The sequence below is a fragment of the Symphalangus syndactylus genome, chromosome X (genome assembly GCF_028878055.3).
Source record: "Symphalangus syndactylus isolate Jambi chromosome X, NHGRI_mSymSyn1-v2.1_pri, whole genome shotgun sequence".
In the NCBI taxonomy this organism is placed as follows: domain Eukaryota; kingdom Metazoa; phylum Chordata; class Mammalia; order Primates; family Hylobatidae; genus Symphalangus; species Symphalangus syndactylus.
In genome coordinates this window covers 142,499,473-142,514,146 of record NC_072447.2, presented here as the reverse complement: position 1 = coordinate 142,514,146, position 14,674 = coordinate 142,499,473, and the positions used below count along the sequence as shown (strand labels likewise).

Genomic DNA, 14,674 nt, shown 5'->3' with positions numbered 1-14,674 from the left:
CATAATGGACATTTTGTAATCTCATATTAGAGGCTAAAATAATTTCTTTACTGACCCCAAGAAACACATAGGGCTGTAGTCATACATTTACAAATAGTTTCAAATTACCTGGATTCAATGCAAAAGTAGGCATTCTATTTATGAATGTTATTAGCTTAAAAATCTGCCCATATTTCTAAAAATACCAAGTGTTGGGAAGGACATGAAGCAAGAACTTGTACATGCTACTACCGGGAGCATACACTGATAACACTTTGGTGAGCTATCTGCTAATACCAAGTACAGTTGAAGTGAATGCTCTATGGCTTAGCATTTTTACTCCTAAGGATGTACCCCACATGAAGGCTCACACATGTGCCAGAATGTTTATAGCAGCAATGTTTAGAAGAGTAAAAAATTTGGAGACAACATGAATTACCATGAACAGAAGGTTACATAACTAGTTTATTGAATATCATACAATAAAATTGATACAGAAACTAAAATAAATGACCTAGAGCTACCCATATCATCATAAATGAATCCCACAGGAAAAAAAACTGCAGGATAGAAACAATATAATAGCATTTGTATAACGTTTTAAAATATGCAAAACAAAGTATATATTTTAATGGATAGTTTAGGGTTAAAGTATATGAACATGCTGGATAATGATGAACGCCAAATTAAGAAAGATAGCTACCTCTGAAGAGAGAGAGAGACAGAGAGAAATAAAAGATGAGAAATGGATGGGTGTTGGTACTTGGGAGTTCAAGATATTAATACATTTTTAAATGTCAAAATCATTTTACACTGTGTAACATTCTGCTCACTTTAGTTCAGTACTGGAAAAGTGGAATAAAATGTTGTGCCCCCGATTGAAATGTAGTGAAACTGCATCACACTTACTTTCCATACATCCCTGTGGGAATTTTCTTTTTTTTTTTTTAGTTTTGGTGTTCTTACATGCTTACCAAAAATAGCAGTCAAGAACTTTTCAACAGTTTTTATAAGCGTATTACAAATTACTATGAAGTGACATACTGGTACAGCAGAAAAATACCATAAAATAAACCTTGGTGGATTACAATGTGTGAATGTGTTGTAGGAGAAATATTTGCACTTAAGAAATGTTACATTTTATTTTACAACATAAAGTATCTGTTACCATCTGTGAACATCTTTAAAGGCCTGGTTTTGTCAATATTTCTACTTCACGAACATTTTGCTTCCTTAAACAACCTTTATATTTTAATTTACAATGTGAATTTAGTGCTCAGTCATAGCAATAATTGAGCAGCTGTACTGCAAAAATGATGAGTTGTTAGTCAAACAATTATATTGTGTCCAGTTGTATGTTGGCAAATGGTAAGCAACTGAGCCTCTTTAAAAGACACACCAAAACCCTATTTGTACCATTTGTTGGTTTCTATGCTGTAAAGACTCCTACCATGGCAGATTTCAAGCTACCAACATGAGGACACAGAACTGGAAGTTAGGAAGTGATGTGCAAAATTGGTGTTAAAAAAATGGCTGGCGCAGTGGCTCATACCTGTAATCAGCACTTTGGGAGGCCGAGGCAGGCAGATCACCTGAGGTCAGGAGTTTGAGACCAGCCTGGTCAACATGGTAAAACCCTGTGTCTACTAAAAATACAAAAATTAGCTGGATGTGGTGATAAGCGCCTGTAATACCAGCTAGTCAGGAGGCTGAGGCAGGAAAATCGCTTGAACCTGGGCGGTGGAGGTTGCAGTGAGCCAGATTGGGCCACTGGACTCAAGCCCGGGCAACAGAGTGAGACTCCATTTCAAAAAAAAAAAAAAAAAGGGTGGGGGAAGCCACTGGACACCCGACTTGGACCGCTCAAGCCCTTTAAGTTCCTACATAAGCAAACTGAAGCCCAATGTAAACAGTAAAAGGAGACTAGGGACTTTATCAATCAGAAATCGGCAGCTCACCTCTAACTAGGGTCTTTCCACTCTAACCAATCAAATATATTTTGTCTTCCTTCTCTGTCAGGCTGCTGCAGCAGAGCTCTCTGAACCTCCCCTGATTCTGACTGCTACGCCATTCATGAATCATTCTTTGCTCAAATAAACTCTGTTGAATCTTTTTCTTTCTTTTCCTTTTTTATTTTTAATTTTTGTGGGTAAATAGTAGGTGTATATATTTATGGAATATATGAGATATTTTGGTACAAGCATGCAATGCGTAATAACCACATCATGGAAAATGGGGTCTCCATCACCTTAAGCATTTCTGCTTTGCATTACAAACAATCCAGTGATACTCTTTTAGTTATTACAAATGTGCAATTAAATTATTATTGACTATAGTCACCCTGTTGTGCTATCAAACACTGGGTCTTATTCTTTCTTTCTATTTTTTTGTATTCATTAGCCATCCTCACTTACCCTCCGACCCCCCACTACGCTTTCCGGCCTCTGGTAACTATCCTTCTAGGCTCTATGTCCATGAGTTCAGTTATTTTGATCTTTAGATCTCACACATAAGTTAGAACATGCGATGTTTATCTTTCTGTGCCTCATTTATTTCACTTAATATAATGACCTCCAGTTGAATTTATTTTGTCTAAAGTTTTTCTTTTAACATTGGTTTTTGAGAGTTAGTTTGTATATGCCAGTTCCAGCATACCATTCATTGCACCTTAGGAAATAGATACAGTGCTAGGTACACAGAAAGTGTTCAGTAAAATTCTTTATTAGAGTGTACTAAGACTTCTGAATTATAACAATCCCACTATTAGGTAATGCGCACCACTATTAGTAATCTGTCACCCAGATGTGAGTGCAGTGGCACGATCTTGGCTCACTGCAACCTCTGCCTCCTGCGTTCAGGCAATTCTCGTGCCTCAGCCTCCCGAGTAGCTGGGATTATAAGCGTGCACCACCACGCCCGGCTAATTTTTGTATTTTTAGTAAAGATGGGCTTCACCATGTTGGCCAGGCTAATCTTGAACTCCTGACCTCAAGCGATCGGCCCACCTCGGCCTCCCAAAGTGTTGGGATTACAGGCATGAGCCATCATGTCTGGCCTGGAATATCCCTGTTTCTATTTCCAGCTTTCTCTTAACCAAGAGAATAGAGGGATAGCTCTCCTATTAGAGTGGAATAACCTGGCCAGGAGTTTGAAATAGTTCTGTGAAGGCATAGGAGAAAATGTCTCCGCCTTCTTCCAGACAGAAGTCTTTGCCTCTTTGTCTACATATGCAAGAAAAGATCTGCCTGCTCTTCTTCCCTTTTGATACCTATATTAGAAGTTGAGATTAACTCAGAAATCTCAAGGCAGTCCATAGCCCCAAAGACAGGGTGAAAAAGATTTGCCTCGAAACTACTATAGGAAAAAATGAGTAGAGTGATTTGTGGGCCTGGATTGATTGAAAAGAGCAGGGGTCCCACAGTCCTTTGCCTGCTGTGATTCTTTCGGTAGTTTCCATAGTTTACAGAACATGTTGATTTTTATGGCTTTAACCCTGAGATTTTTTAGATGGCATAAGCCTCAGATTCAAAAAGAGCTCTGATTCCTGATTGCTTTACTCAGACGGGCCTTTCAGCAGCTGTAATCTGTTTCTCAATCATCCGCAGGTGCAATGCATTGTTAGAATCTCAGCTTCGGTGGGCCTTTGAAGCCTGCCTTCAACCCGCAAACAACAGCTTCTGGAGTAACCTGCTGTCTCCGTGTGCAGCACGTCCTCCCCGGCACAGTTGCAGTGAATAAAGTTGAATTGTTGCTGGAATGACTGTGTGCCAGATGACACTGTTGAATGTGCTATAGTAGTCAAACGTCACATCTGGAAGGCCCAGTGCTCACAGCCGGGCTAAACGCCAGACACCAGCACCACACGTTTATCCTACATGTATTTACTGAGAACCTGCTATGAGCCAGGGTTTGAAGTTCTGGTTTGTTATCTGACTGCCACTCTGCTTTCCAAGCTACCTATTGGTCTCCTTGATTTTGTCACCTTTTGGTCAATTAGAGAATTGTTAGTAAGAATTCCAGGCAGTTTTCAGTCCCGGGGTTATTGAGAGGATTGCCACCAATGCAGAATGCCCCAGCTGCCCTAAAAATATAGACAGTAGAGTTAATGTACTCCAGTTGAAAGTATTATTCTTTCAAAGTGCAGGGTGGGAGACTTGAGCTCTAGTCCTGGCTGTCATTGTGTTATCTTGGGCCTGACCTTATGTTGCCCCCAACCTCCTCATCTGCTAAATGAGTGGAGTGGATTGGATGATGTTCAAGGGCCCTTACAGCTCTGACATTCTTGGATTAGACTGTAAGCATTCGGAACTTGTTTAGCAATTATAATTAGGCAATTTTGTAAACTGGTCTGTTTTGGTTCAGGTAAGTAAGGAAGAACACCTTTTCTTTTTTCCTTGGCAGAGAAAATTGGACAGTACTTCGTTCCTGTCAGTATAAAACAAATAATATTCAAAAGAACTAAAAACAATCATACTTAAACAGCAAGTTAAAATGACTGCATTATATTAGCACACTTTCCTTCACTTGGCAAGAATTCCATTTTAATCTGTCACTTCCAATATGACGGCAGCATGTTTTAGTCTATTTAGGCAAAGTAGCTACAGTGATTTTGAAAGCACTAATGATTCTTATACGGCAACTGCAAATGCCCTAGGTAGAATCCAGCCAGGGCTGGCTGTGAAGACATTGGCTCTTAGTGAGCTTAAAGGCCCCACATGGTTAGTGGTGGCAACATGCTACAGGTGGCTCATGATGAATTCAATCATTTTTGAGCCCATGACAGAAAGAACTGTGGCTCAGAGATTTATGGGTCCAAGAGCTCCTTTCTCTGCCACAGAGAAGACCAATCACAGGAGTCCTGAGGCCAGTTTCCCGTTGGTGCCTTTGTAAGGGGTGGTCTCTATGGAAACAAGGCCACAGTGGCTTACTTTTACCAATTTTGAAGTGCTGAGGCTACAGACCTTTGGTCATTCAAATTTGAAGTAACATGTTTAATGCATGAATTAGCATCCTTCTTAAATCTGAGGCAGACAATTATAGTGTCTCTTCTCTCTTCCCTTCCTTTAGTCAACAAAAGCAGAACCAATTTCCTTTCATTTGTTCATAAAACCTAAACCCCAGGCATTATTCTTATTTAAGTATGGCCTTCTTTCATGATACTCAATGCAAGACCAATTGCTACTCTGGGATAAACATGGATTCTGATTCAGCTAACAATTATTGAGCAACTACTGTCTAGCAGTGTAGTAGGCACTCACAAAGCAATTTATATACATTATACATTATTTATATATATAACATCTGAATTACAATTTAATGAACACTGTTGGTATTTGGCACACAGCAATTACTCCTTGAATATTTGTTGAATGAAGGAATAAAAATAAAAACATGAAATCACAGACTAACAAAATTGCAAGGGATTTTGGAGAGCATCCTGTCAAACACTCTCACTATACAAGTGGAGAAATCAAATTCCCAAATGGAGAGTGGCTTATTGAAGGCCATACTCACAGCTAGTTACACCCAATTCTGTCTCAGGTGGATTCAGACCGCTGTCCTCTCTGGGACACAGCTCACACTGCTTTAGATGAAAACTGGATAACAGAGCATCAAATCTCTGCTGTGTTATATTGCATTTGAAAACATTTTCCAGAGTGTTTTGTTGAATGTAGTGTTTGGGATACCTCTCCATGAATGATTTAACAAGAAACGCCTCAAGAAATGTATTTATTTATTTATTTTCTTTCTGAGACAGAGTCTCACTCTGTCACCAAGGATGGGGAGTGCACTGGTGCGATCTTGGCTTACTGCAACCTCCCGCGCTCCCCGCTGCCAAGGCTCAAGTGATTATCCTGCCTCAGCCTCCCCAGTAGCTGGGATTATAGGTGCACATTACCACGCCCAGCTAATTGTTCTATTTTTAGTAGAGACAGGGTTTCACCATGTTGGCCAGGCTGGCCTGAAACTCCTGACCTCAGGTGATCCGCCCACCTTGGCCTCCTGAAGTGCTGGGATTATAGGCGTGAGCCACTGGGCCCAGCCAAGAAATTTAAAAATATGTTTATTTATACTTATATGCGAAGACAAAAATATATTGACTAAAAGAACTAAAGGAATTAGCAAGAGTGAGGCCTGGCTGGTGGTGAGGTGGGGGCAGGAGAAGGCAGCAGCTTGGCGGGGTCAGAGTGACTGATTCACATCAATGGAATCCACAAAAAGCCAAGGTATGAACCAGAACACCAGTTTATTAATTCACAAAGGGAAACATATGTCGGTTGGTCAGCAACTCTCTAGAAAATTCAAGATAGAAGGATTAACTATAATCAAAATGTTCCGTGGTGAACACGAAACCAGAAAACGACAACTTAGTTGGCTGATTGGAATGACGTATGTCTTTGAGCCTGCTGCACCCTTCTCCACTTCAGGGGTATGCTAGTTAAAGGAGACATGAAACTTTTGTCCTCTAGTCTAGGCAACTTCAACTTCTTGCTTGGCTCTGAACACTGCTGAAGACACACTGTTGAATTCTTCCTCAAAGTCTCTACTAGCTGTAGATTGCAAAAGAACTGTTCTCTTCTTTCTGTTAGCATCATTATTACTATTTTTAGAAAGAGTACAATATGTCTGGGTCAATGTCAGCTTTTTTAGTTACAATGACATGCCAATCTTGCCTTCGTGGAATCATGCCTAGTCAGACCTCCATAACCATACAAGCTCTTAGAATGGCTTATTGCTTCCATTATATGTGTGTATGCGTGTGTGTGTATACACACACACGCATACATACACACACTATATATTTATATTTTATATATATATAAAATAACTCTCTGAAAGAAACTTTTCCCCCAAACTTTTCAGGCACCTTACTTTATCCCTATGTTCTGAAAAGCAAGTCTCCACTATGAAAGCAAGTCTGGGTTTGATAGACATGTATAACTGTGTACAGAACTATAACAGAATGATGCTCCCCATCTCTCCTTTAATGACTGTGGAGGGTAAAAGGGAGAGAGGGAGTAAGAAAGAGAAAAACTGATTTGGGGATTGGGATTTGGAAAAGGTAAAGGATTCAGGAATAGGGTAGAGGAAAAGGAGTGGTGTTTTCGATGAGTTTTAGCCTCTCAGCTACTCCCGTGTTCTTTCTTCATGAGTGTGGTACTGGCCTTGTGATAGAGTAGACCAAAGATCCTGTACTGTATACAGAACTGATAAACATTGATGTTTTGGTTGGAGAAGCAAAGAAGATCGGGAAGATGGAATGCTGCTAAGGATGGAAAATTGGGTGAGTTAGTTGCCATAGTGGAGAACCATAGTATCTGATGAGCAGAGTGGAGAATTTAACTTCACAATTTTGTCAAGGGCTGGGCCCTTAGAAATGGCTGTAATTTCCTACCACATTATATTCCTCTAGTGGTTCCATTTTCTAATCAATGTGTTCAGGTAAAATATGAAATTCTCCCCTGTAAAGAGAAAAAGCAATGATCATAGAATGTATATATTCAAATCTAACAAAAGATGGGAAAGTGATTAGTTAGTGAGAGGCCCTGTTAATTTTCAATTCCAATGAATTAACCTTGGAAATCCATCTTTCATTAAGTGAGCTTTGTTTTTTCCTTAATCCAGTTGACATACCGGGATACCTTGGTATATATTCCATATTTGCCTTTCATTGCACACTCTTCACCCCAGCTAATAATTCCAGTTAAGAAACTGGTCCCTTCCACTTCAGTAACATGGGGTCCCCCACTATCTCCTTGACATGAATCTCTACCTCCTTCATGGAAGCCAGCACAGAACATGTTGTTATAGATGGTGAACTTTGTAGATCGAAGACATGTGGCTCGGTCAACAAGTGGAACTCTAAGGTACTGAAGAACTGAAGCTGACCTCCCTTTGTTGAAGACTCTTCCCCAGCCACTCACATAGCCAGATCCAAATTTGAGGAAGATGTTCGTGTATTCCTTGTCAGCAATGCAAATAGGTGTAACGTAGCTGTTTAGCACTAACGGTTCGTCCAGTTCCATAAGGGCAATGTCATGGTTGTACTTATTAATGGCTGCATTGTAGTTGTGGTGAGGAATAATTCGAATCACATTTCGCTTTTGCTCTGTATGTTCTGTCTCCTCAATATTATGTTTACCTATTAAAAATAAATTTCATTTTAAGTCACAAACAGTATTTCACATACACAGATTTTCTAAGTGTCTACTTGGGATCACTGACCTAATTGGCAATGTTAAAGATCTCATTCTTGTATTATGATAATTTTGGTTAAATGTAATGAGAGCCAATGCATAGTTTTCAGACCAAGAAGCCATTCAGGACTATCATAGAGATGGTTCTGTTCACTTATGCTGTTATAAGCCTTTCATTGGTGATAATGAATCCACTACTCATGAATTATCCTAGATTTTCCAAATTTCAAGTATCCTCACCCTTTTTTTGAGCACAAATTCATTTGGCCATTAATTCAAATGTTTGTTTTCTAAGGACCTGCTACAGGTTGTGCCAAGCACCAGAGATAAAAGGATCGGTGACATGACGCTGATTTTTCGGAAGGCTTTCTGGTATGGAAATGGCTACATCAAGAACTAATTGTACCTCACTGAAATGAGTGATAATATGGGTACATCAAAAGAACTATGGATGCTTGGAGGATGGTGCAACGTGGGTTCTGAAATTATGACCCTTCTGCCTTTAGCCCAATTTATTCAACAACAATTTTATTAGACCTTAGTCAAATATGGTGTACCAATCATATTAAAGAGCTAGTGGTGCTGCAGATTATTATTCTTTCTGTTTATTTACCTGCGACAACTGTAATTTTAACACCAGTTTCAATACAGTGGGCAGCAGTTACAATCCATTTTTCATTAACGATAGAGCCTCCACAGAATGCATCAACTTTACCATTCAAAACGACCTGTGAAAACAAAATTAAGACGCTTACTGCATAATACATTTGATCTAGAAAAAAATAAATGTGTGCTGGTTAAAGGAAGAGGCAAAATATTGGCTTCTAAGTGCTGGCAGAAATGGAATGTTTCTGGAAATGTGAGCTTTGCAGATGAATTAGTGTTTTTGGTGCATAAACAAAAAAGCCATTTATTGTAACTGCACTGAAAGCAACACACAATGAGAGACAGGGAAGCTTAAGCTGAGGCAAATCTGAGGAATGGCTTCTTTTGGTGATTTGAGGTCCTTGGATTTTTTTCCCCATAAGTCAGTTTCTCTGATGGCAAAATTTGCTTCATGGAATACAGCAGATACATTAGGAAACACACTGACTTGACTCCTTGAGATTAATAGTTATTAGGGTGTTCCCTGTACCTACATGATGAAATTTTTTTGCTACATGTTACTCGAAAGAGAAAAACTACTGATTTTTCTAGGAGGTCTTTTCAAACCCTTTTCAAACTGGAATATTATGAAACAAGACCTAAGGCCTCCATCAGGGCTGTGCTTATAGCCATCCAGGCAGTGAGGAATAGCAGCGCTCATTCATCCTTTCCACTCTCTCTTAACCATATTCTACTCCCCTCTGGCTGAATAGTAAGCTGCCTTTGTCCTAAAATATCAACTTAGCTGTGTTTGAGTTTTGGGCAAAGTGGACAAAGGAGTGACGCATTGAGCCTGGGTATTATTAGATAAGAGGCAAGTCCATTATTTCAACTGGATATTCATTGCATAATTACAGTCGACAATGAATATTTTCTCCATCTCAATGTCTAGACTGACTTGGAGGATTTCAGTTCCAGTTGTAAGCAAGTGTCTTGATCCACCTTTACAGGAAGAAAGCTGGAAAGTGTGAACACTAGAGGGCACACTCAACATTTGGTAAATCCTTTTCAGAAGCTGACTAGTTCTGAACGACTGCCCTTGTATTAAAGTGCACACAGTCTTAGGCGTAAACCCATTCATAAACAAGGGAAAGGAGGTGGTCCATCACTTTAAGTGGATATCAGATGGTTTTTGGGGCATGTTCTTTTTGTCCTGAATTTAATTTACTGAACACCTACTATGTCCTAGACACTGAAGCACTAGCCTCCTACCTGGAGAACTACAGAGCTGACTCATTAAAGGGCTCTCACTTCCTTTTTCATACTCTGGCTCTCCCTTTCTTATATATATATATATATTTTTGACGGAGTCTTGCTCTGTCACCAGGCTGGAGAGCAGTGGTGAGATCTTGGCTCACTGCAACCTCCGCCTCCCAGGTTCAAGCAATTCTCCTGGGACTACAGGCGCATGCCACCATGCCCAGTTAATTTTTGTATTTTTAGTAGAGACAGGGTTTCACCATGTTGGCCAGGATGGTCTCGATCTCTTGACCTCATGATCCACCCGCCTTGGCCTCCCAAAGTGCTGGGATTACAGGCATGAGCCACTGTGCCTGGCTATTTCCCTCTTTTTCTAGCTGTTGCTTTTTATTCTGAAATGTTGTAAAAATACAGAAAAAACTACATAATATAATAAACCAGTGTGCATACAACCCAGACTTAATAATTTTCCTAAATTTTTGAACATTTATTGAGTGTTTACTTTGGGCTAATCATTGTGGTGTTTTATAGACATTTAATACAACATAATATCCTTATGACGTGATATTAATATATTTATTTATAGATGCATGAACTAAAGTTTAGAGGTAAACATTAACTCCCCTGAGATCCGTTGGTAAAGCTAGGAAGCAAACTCAAGTCTGCCCGGCTCCAGAATTTGTGCTCCTAAGCACCCAAATTCGGTCCAGGCATGGTCTGTGGACCAATTGCAGTAGAATCATATGGGGATCCTTATAAAATGCAGATCTGGGGGCTAATCCAAGCTTAATTTATCAGAATATTTGGTGGGTGGGACTGGGTAAAATGAAGCTCTCCAGAATACTCTTTACATAATTAAGTTTGAGACCTGTTATATATCTACTGAACCAGAATTTCCAAGACTTGATAATCTTTATGTTTTAAAAGTCCTCACTCCAGGCAGGAATGGCTACATACTTTGTGGGGCTCAGTGAGAAATAAAAATGTGGGGCCCCTTGTTCAAAAGCTAGGAAGAAAAGTGCCATGGAAGATACTAAAATACAAAACTTCTTGCTTTCCTCTGCAGTCTCTTTTGCAACCCATCATGTTACATTTTTAAAATTTGCCATTTAATATTTTGCTCCCTCTAGCATGGGGATATTTGCTGGGGCAGTGCAGACCCTCAAAGGTGCCCAGGAAGTGCACCGTACAATTTAACACCCACATGTCCTTAGGATCCCCTGCCTGCCAGCCACAGGACACTGGGCCCCAGCAGGGGAGGACGTGTCAATCTTCCCTTGTCACTGGCCTACTGTGGCAATCAAGGTGGAGAGGTGATTCCCAAGGGACTGCAACTTTCATGCCAGGATGTGTTCCATGCCTGAAACGGAGGTGGACAAGGGGTGTGCCCCCCACCATTCACCCTCCAAATGTGCTGTGGCACATTCTTGGTCCAGAGATGCCACATGGCCAAGCCCCCTTCCAAGATAGCATAGGGCACGTGCACCTGACCAACCTTAACTCTCCCTGCTCCTATGCCCATATCCCCGCTGGGGGAGGCGAGTGGCAATGGTAGCTAGGTAGGGATGAGGAGGGAGAGTATGTCTGGGCACCACGGGGTGGCAGTGGTCATTGGGCAGGTGTTTGGAGGGAGAGCCAGGGCTGGCTAAGGCACCAGGTGGTAGGGGAGTGGGAGGTCGAGAAACCACCCCAAAAGGTGGTGAGATGTGAAGTGGGGCTGCAGGGATTCAAGTCCCTAGGTAGCACATGCTCTGGCTGTCTCATCAGACTTCAGTTACAAAACAAAAACGCATAGCAGTAAACCCCAGATGCACGATCTGTCTCAGTGCAAAGCTCTGTGTAAGTATGCCGGTCGTAAGACCATGTGTCTGGCTGTAACTCCAATTGATTTTCAGCATCAATAAAAGTTGGCCAACACTGTTATATACTGGTATTGATAGTTACAACTGAACATATTTGTTTAAGCAATTGGAATTAAGAATTCACATGCAATGATATCACGGTGCTTCTGATCTGGTTAGTGTATTAGGGGGGAAATTGGACATCTCTCAGCCCAGTAGGCTAGTTAGGCCAGGATGAATGACATCCACAGCCCCTGGGCAGAGAGATTATGACGTAGCTAGTCTGACTCCTGACAAAGACTTGCTTCCTGGAGCTTCTACTACTTTCTGGTGGATGGCTAAGAAATATGGTTGTGTTCTTTTAAGTCTGAAGAGCATTATTTTTGCCAACCCCTGACCAAACATCCTTGCCAAGGAAAAGGCCTAAAATATATTTGCATTTAAAGATATTACAAACTACTTGGTTTTGGAATGTTTGGCCATTCAGGATCATAGCTATCAAAATATTAGCTATTTGGGGTATGAGATGTCTGCTCGGTCAAGCATCTCATATCCCAAATAAAAGACATCATTTGGGAGAATAACGGGGAAAATGGGGAGGCATATGCTCTGAGTAAGGCATCTGAGTTATAATCTGTCAAACATTTTTGTTAGTCATGGTCTAATGGGAGCCTGCTTTCCCTCTTTCAGACTCACACATACACACACACCAACCACACACATGCTTCTACAAAATACACATTCACATCTGAATTTATGCTCTTCATTGACGATGCCAGCCCAGAACAGCTCTTACCCTTTTCTTTTCTTCCTGACCTTTAACTCCAACGTAACCGTTCCCTGTGATTTCAGTAAAACCATTATTCTCCCTACTTACCCACCCAAGCTTCACAATAAAGAGTGTTTGCTCTCACTCATATACAAACAAATTCATTTGTTTGTGATGTACAGCTTGCTGTGCCCACAGATGTGGTTTGCCTAGTCCTTTGCTCTAGGTCATTTGGCTGGGAACAGACGGGATGCTCACTTTGGTTTTTAATGGTTAACTAGTCATTGAAATGCATTTCATCAAATAATCTTAGAGGATAATTGTTTAAATGTCTGTCCAGACTAGCTTTGTAGAGCCAGGTGAGATTACATATGTCACGTTCTTATTTCTCTTAATTGAATTTTTATCATCTGAGATAGGAATAATAGAGGGCTTTTTCAAGTGAAGATATTACTATAGTCTTAAGACCTTAGTGTAACATCCCAGCCCCTAAGGAAAAACAAGTTCTGGTTCATACATATAGTAACTTTGCATGCTATCTGCCACTGAGATGTGTCCTAATCGAACTGAAAGGATTGAATCTCTGTAGCTAGCTGTACAGGGCAAGAGCTGTACAGGGTAGCTTTAAGGATAGCTTCAGGCCAAAGCTGAGGGAAGTGGAGACTGGGGAAAATGCTAAGACATTTTAAAGATTGTTTTTAGGTCAAAAATAGAATAAGAAATAGACCGTTTCCCTGGACATTTTCTGTAGGTTAATACGGTTAGCTATTGGTAAATGCATATGCTACAACTTAATATAAGCATAAGGAAAGCTTAATCACTTGGCTTCCATTGTATTCTTTTTTTTAATCGAATAGAATGATCTTCAAATTGTTAAATGTAGAATAAATATGCCACACACTGAACTGAGGCCTATGGTAAAACAGAAAATGGAAAAACCAGGTGCTTCACATAAAGGGCCAAATAGTTCTTTGGAAATGTGGGAGGAATTTTTGGGGCCAGTTTGCGCACGCCTAGAATTGTCAGCTGGCAGGGTCATGGGCATGGGATCCAAACCAAATTAAAGCTTTAGAAAGCCAAAATGCGGTGCTGCTTCTTTAAATCTCTCACTTTTGAGCTGTTGATGAAGGCTATCTAGTAATACAGGCGTTGCAGTTTCCCTTTTTTCACTAATATTCAAAGGTTTTCATTTCTTCCCTACGTAGCGGTATGCAATTCAAGACTCGTTTTAGTTTACTACACCTCTAGACATATACTTACTCTAAGAAAAACTCATTTCTGTTCCTGTGTAGTGCATTTAACCCTCTAGCTTCCTCTTTCTACTCCTGAAGTATTTCTTCAGAGACCCTGCTTCCTTTACCGAGTTCTCAAGGAGCTCTGAGCCCATCGCTGGGCATCTGGAGGGAAACTGAAGTACCTCCTTCCATTGGCCTCACGCCGTTCCTGTCGGGAACCTTCTAACCTTGTGCGACTTTAGAAGCTGGCCCGGCTCGCCAGTGCCTTTGGCTTTAGGAGGTAGCAAAGAGGATGAGGCCGGCAGCGCCGTTCCGGAACCATAGGGGGCTCCTGGGAAGCTACCTTCGCGAACAAGGCGCGGCTGCGTTGGCCCTTGGCTCCAGCCTGGCAAGCTGAGATGAAAGCCCTGGAATAAGGTAAGAAATGAGCGCGACCGCAGACGGGATACGTGCTAGGTGAACATGGCTCTGCAGGGTCTCAAAGCTGGACAGGATCCCAGCGGTCCCTTAGCCTGCTCTGATCTCTCGCCAGGTGAACAAATGCCCTCTCCCTGAATGGGGCTATCCAGCCGCTGCTGTCCCCAGTGACAGAACAGCTCTTTAAGTCAACAATTCCGACAAACATTTGTTCAATCAACATTTGCTCCCAATGCTGCCCAACCTGCGTAACCAACCCAGTGGTTGTTGGTTGGAAAGGGCTTTCTTAATGGAGGTCAGAATCGTCTTGCCTGCTTGCAACTTTCACCCTTAAGTCCACAAAGAAGTTGTCTTCCCCTTTCCCTTGTGGCTCTTGCAAACAGCTCACCT

The 14,674-nt window shown here is 41.1% G+C and overlaps 1 protein-coding gene across 2 annotated transcripts in view; it reads right to left on the bottom strand.

The window, feature by feature from the left end:
- Positions 1 to 6,207: 6,207 nt before the first annotated feature.
- F9 (coagulation factor IX) overlaps positions 6,208 to 14,674 on the bottom strand; it is a 37,066-nt gene continuing 28,599 nt past the window's right edge. For both annotated transcript variants that reach the window (XM_055267379.1, XM_055267380.1), the window contains 2 exons: positions 8,791 to 8,905; positions 6,208 to 8,122 (listed from right to left, as the gene is read on the bottom strand). In XM_055267379.1, coding sequence (XP_055123354.1) covers positions 7,575 to 8,122; positions 8,791 to 8,905 — 663 coding nt within the window. In that variant the 3' untranslated portion in view covers positions 6,208 to 7,574. The remainder of the gene's footprint in view (positions 8,123 to 8,790; positions 8,906 to 14,674) is intronic.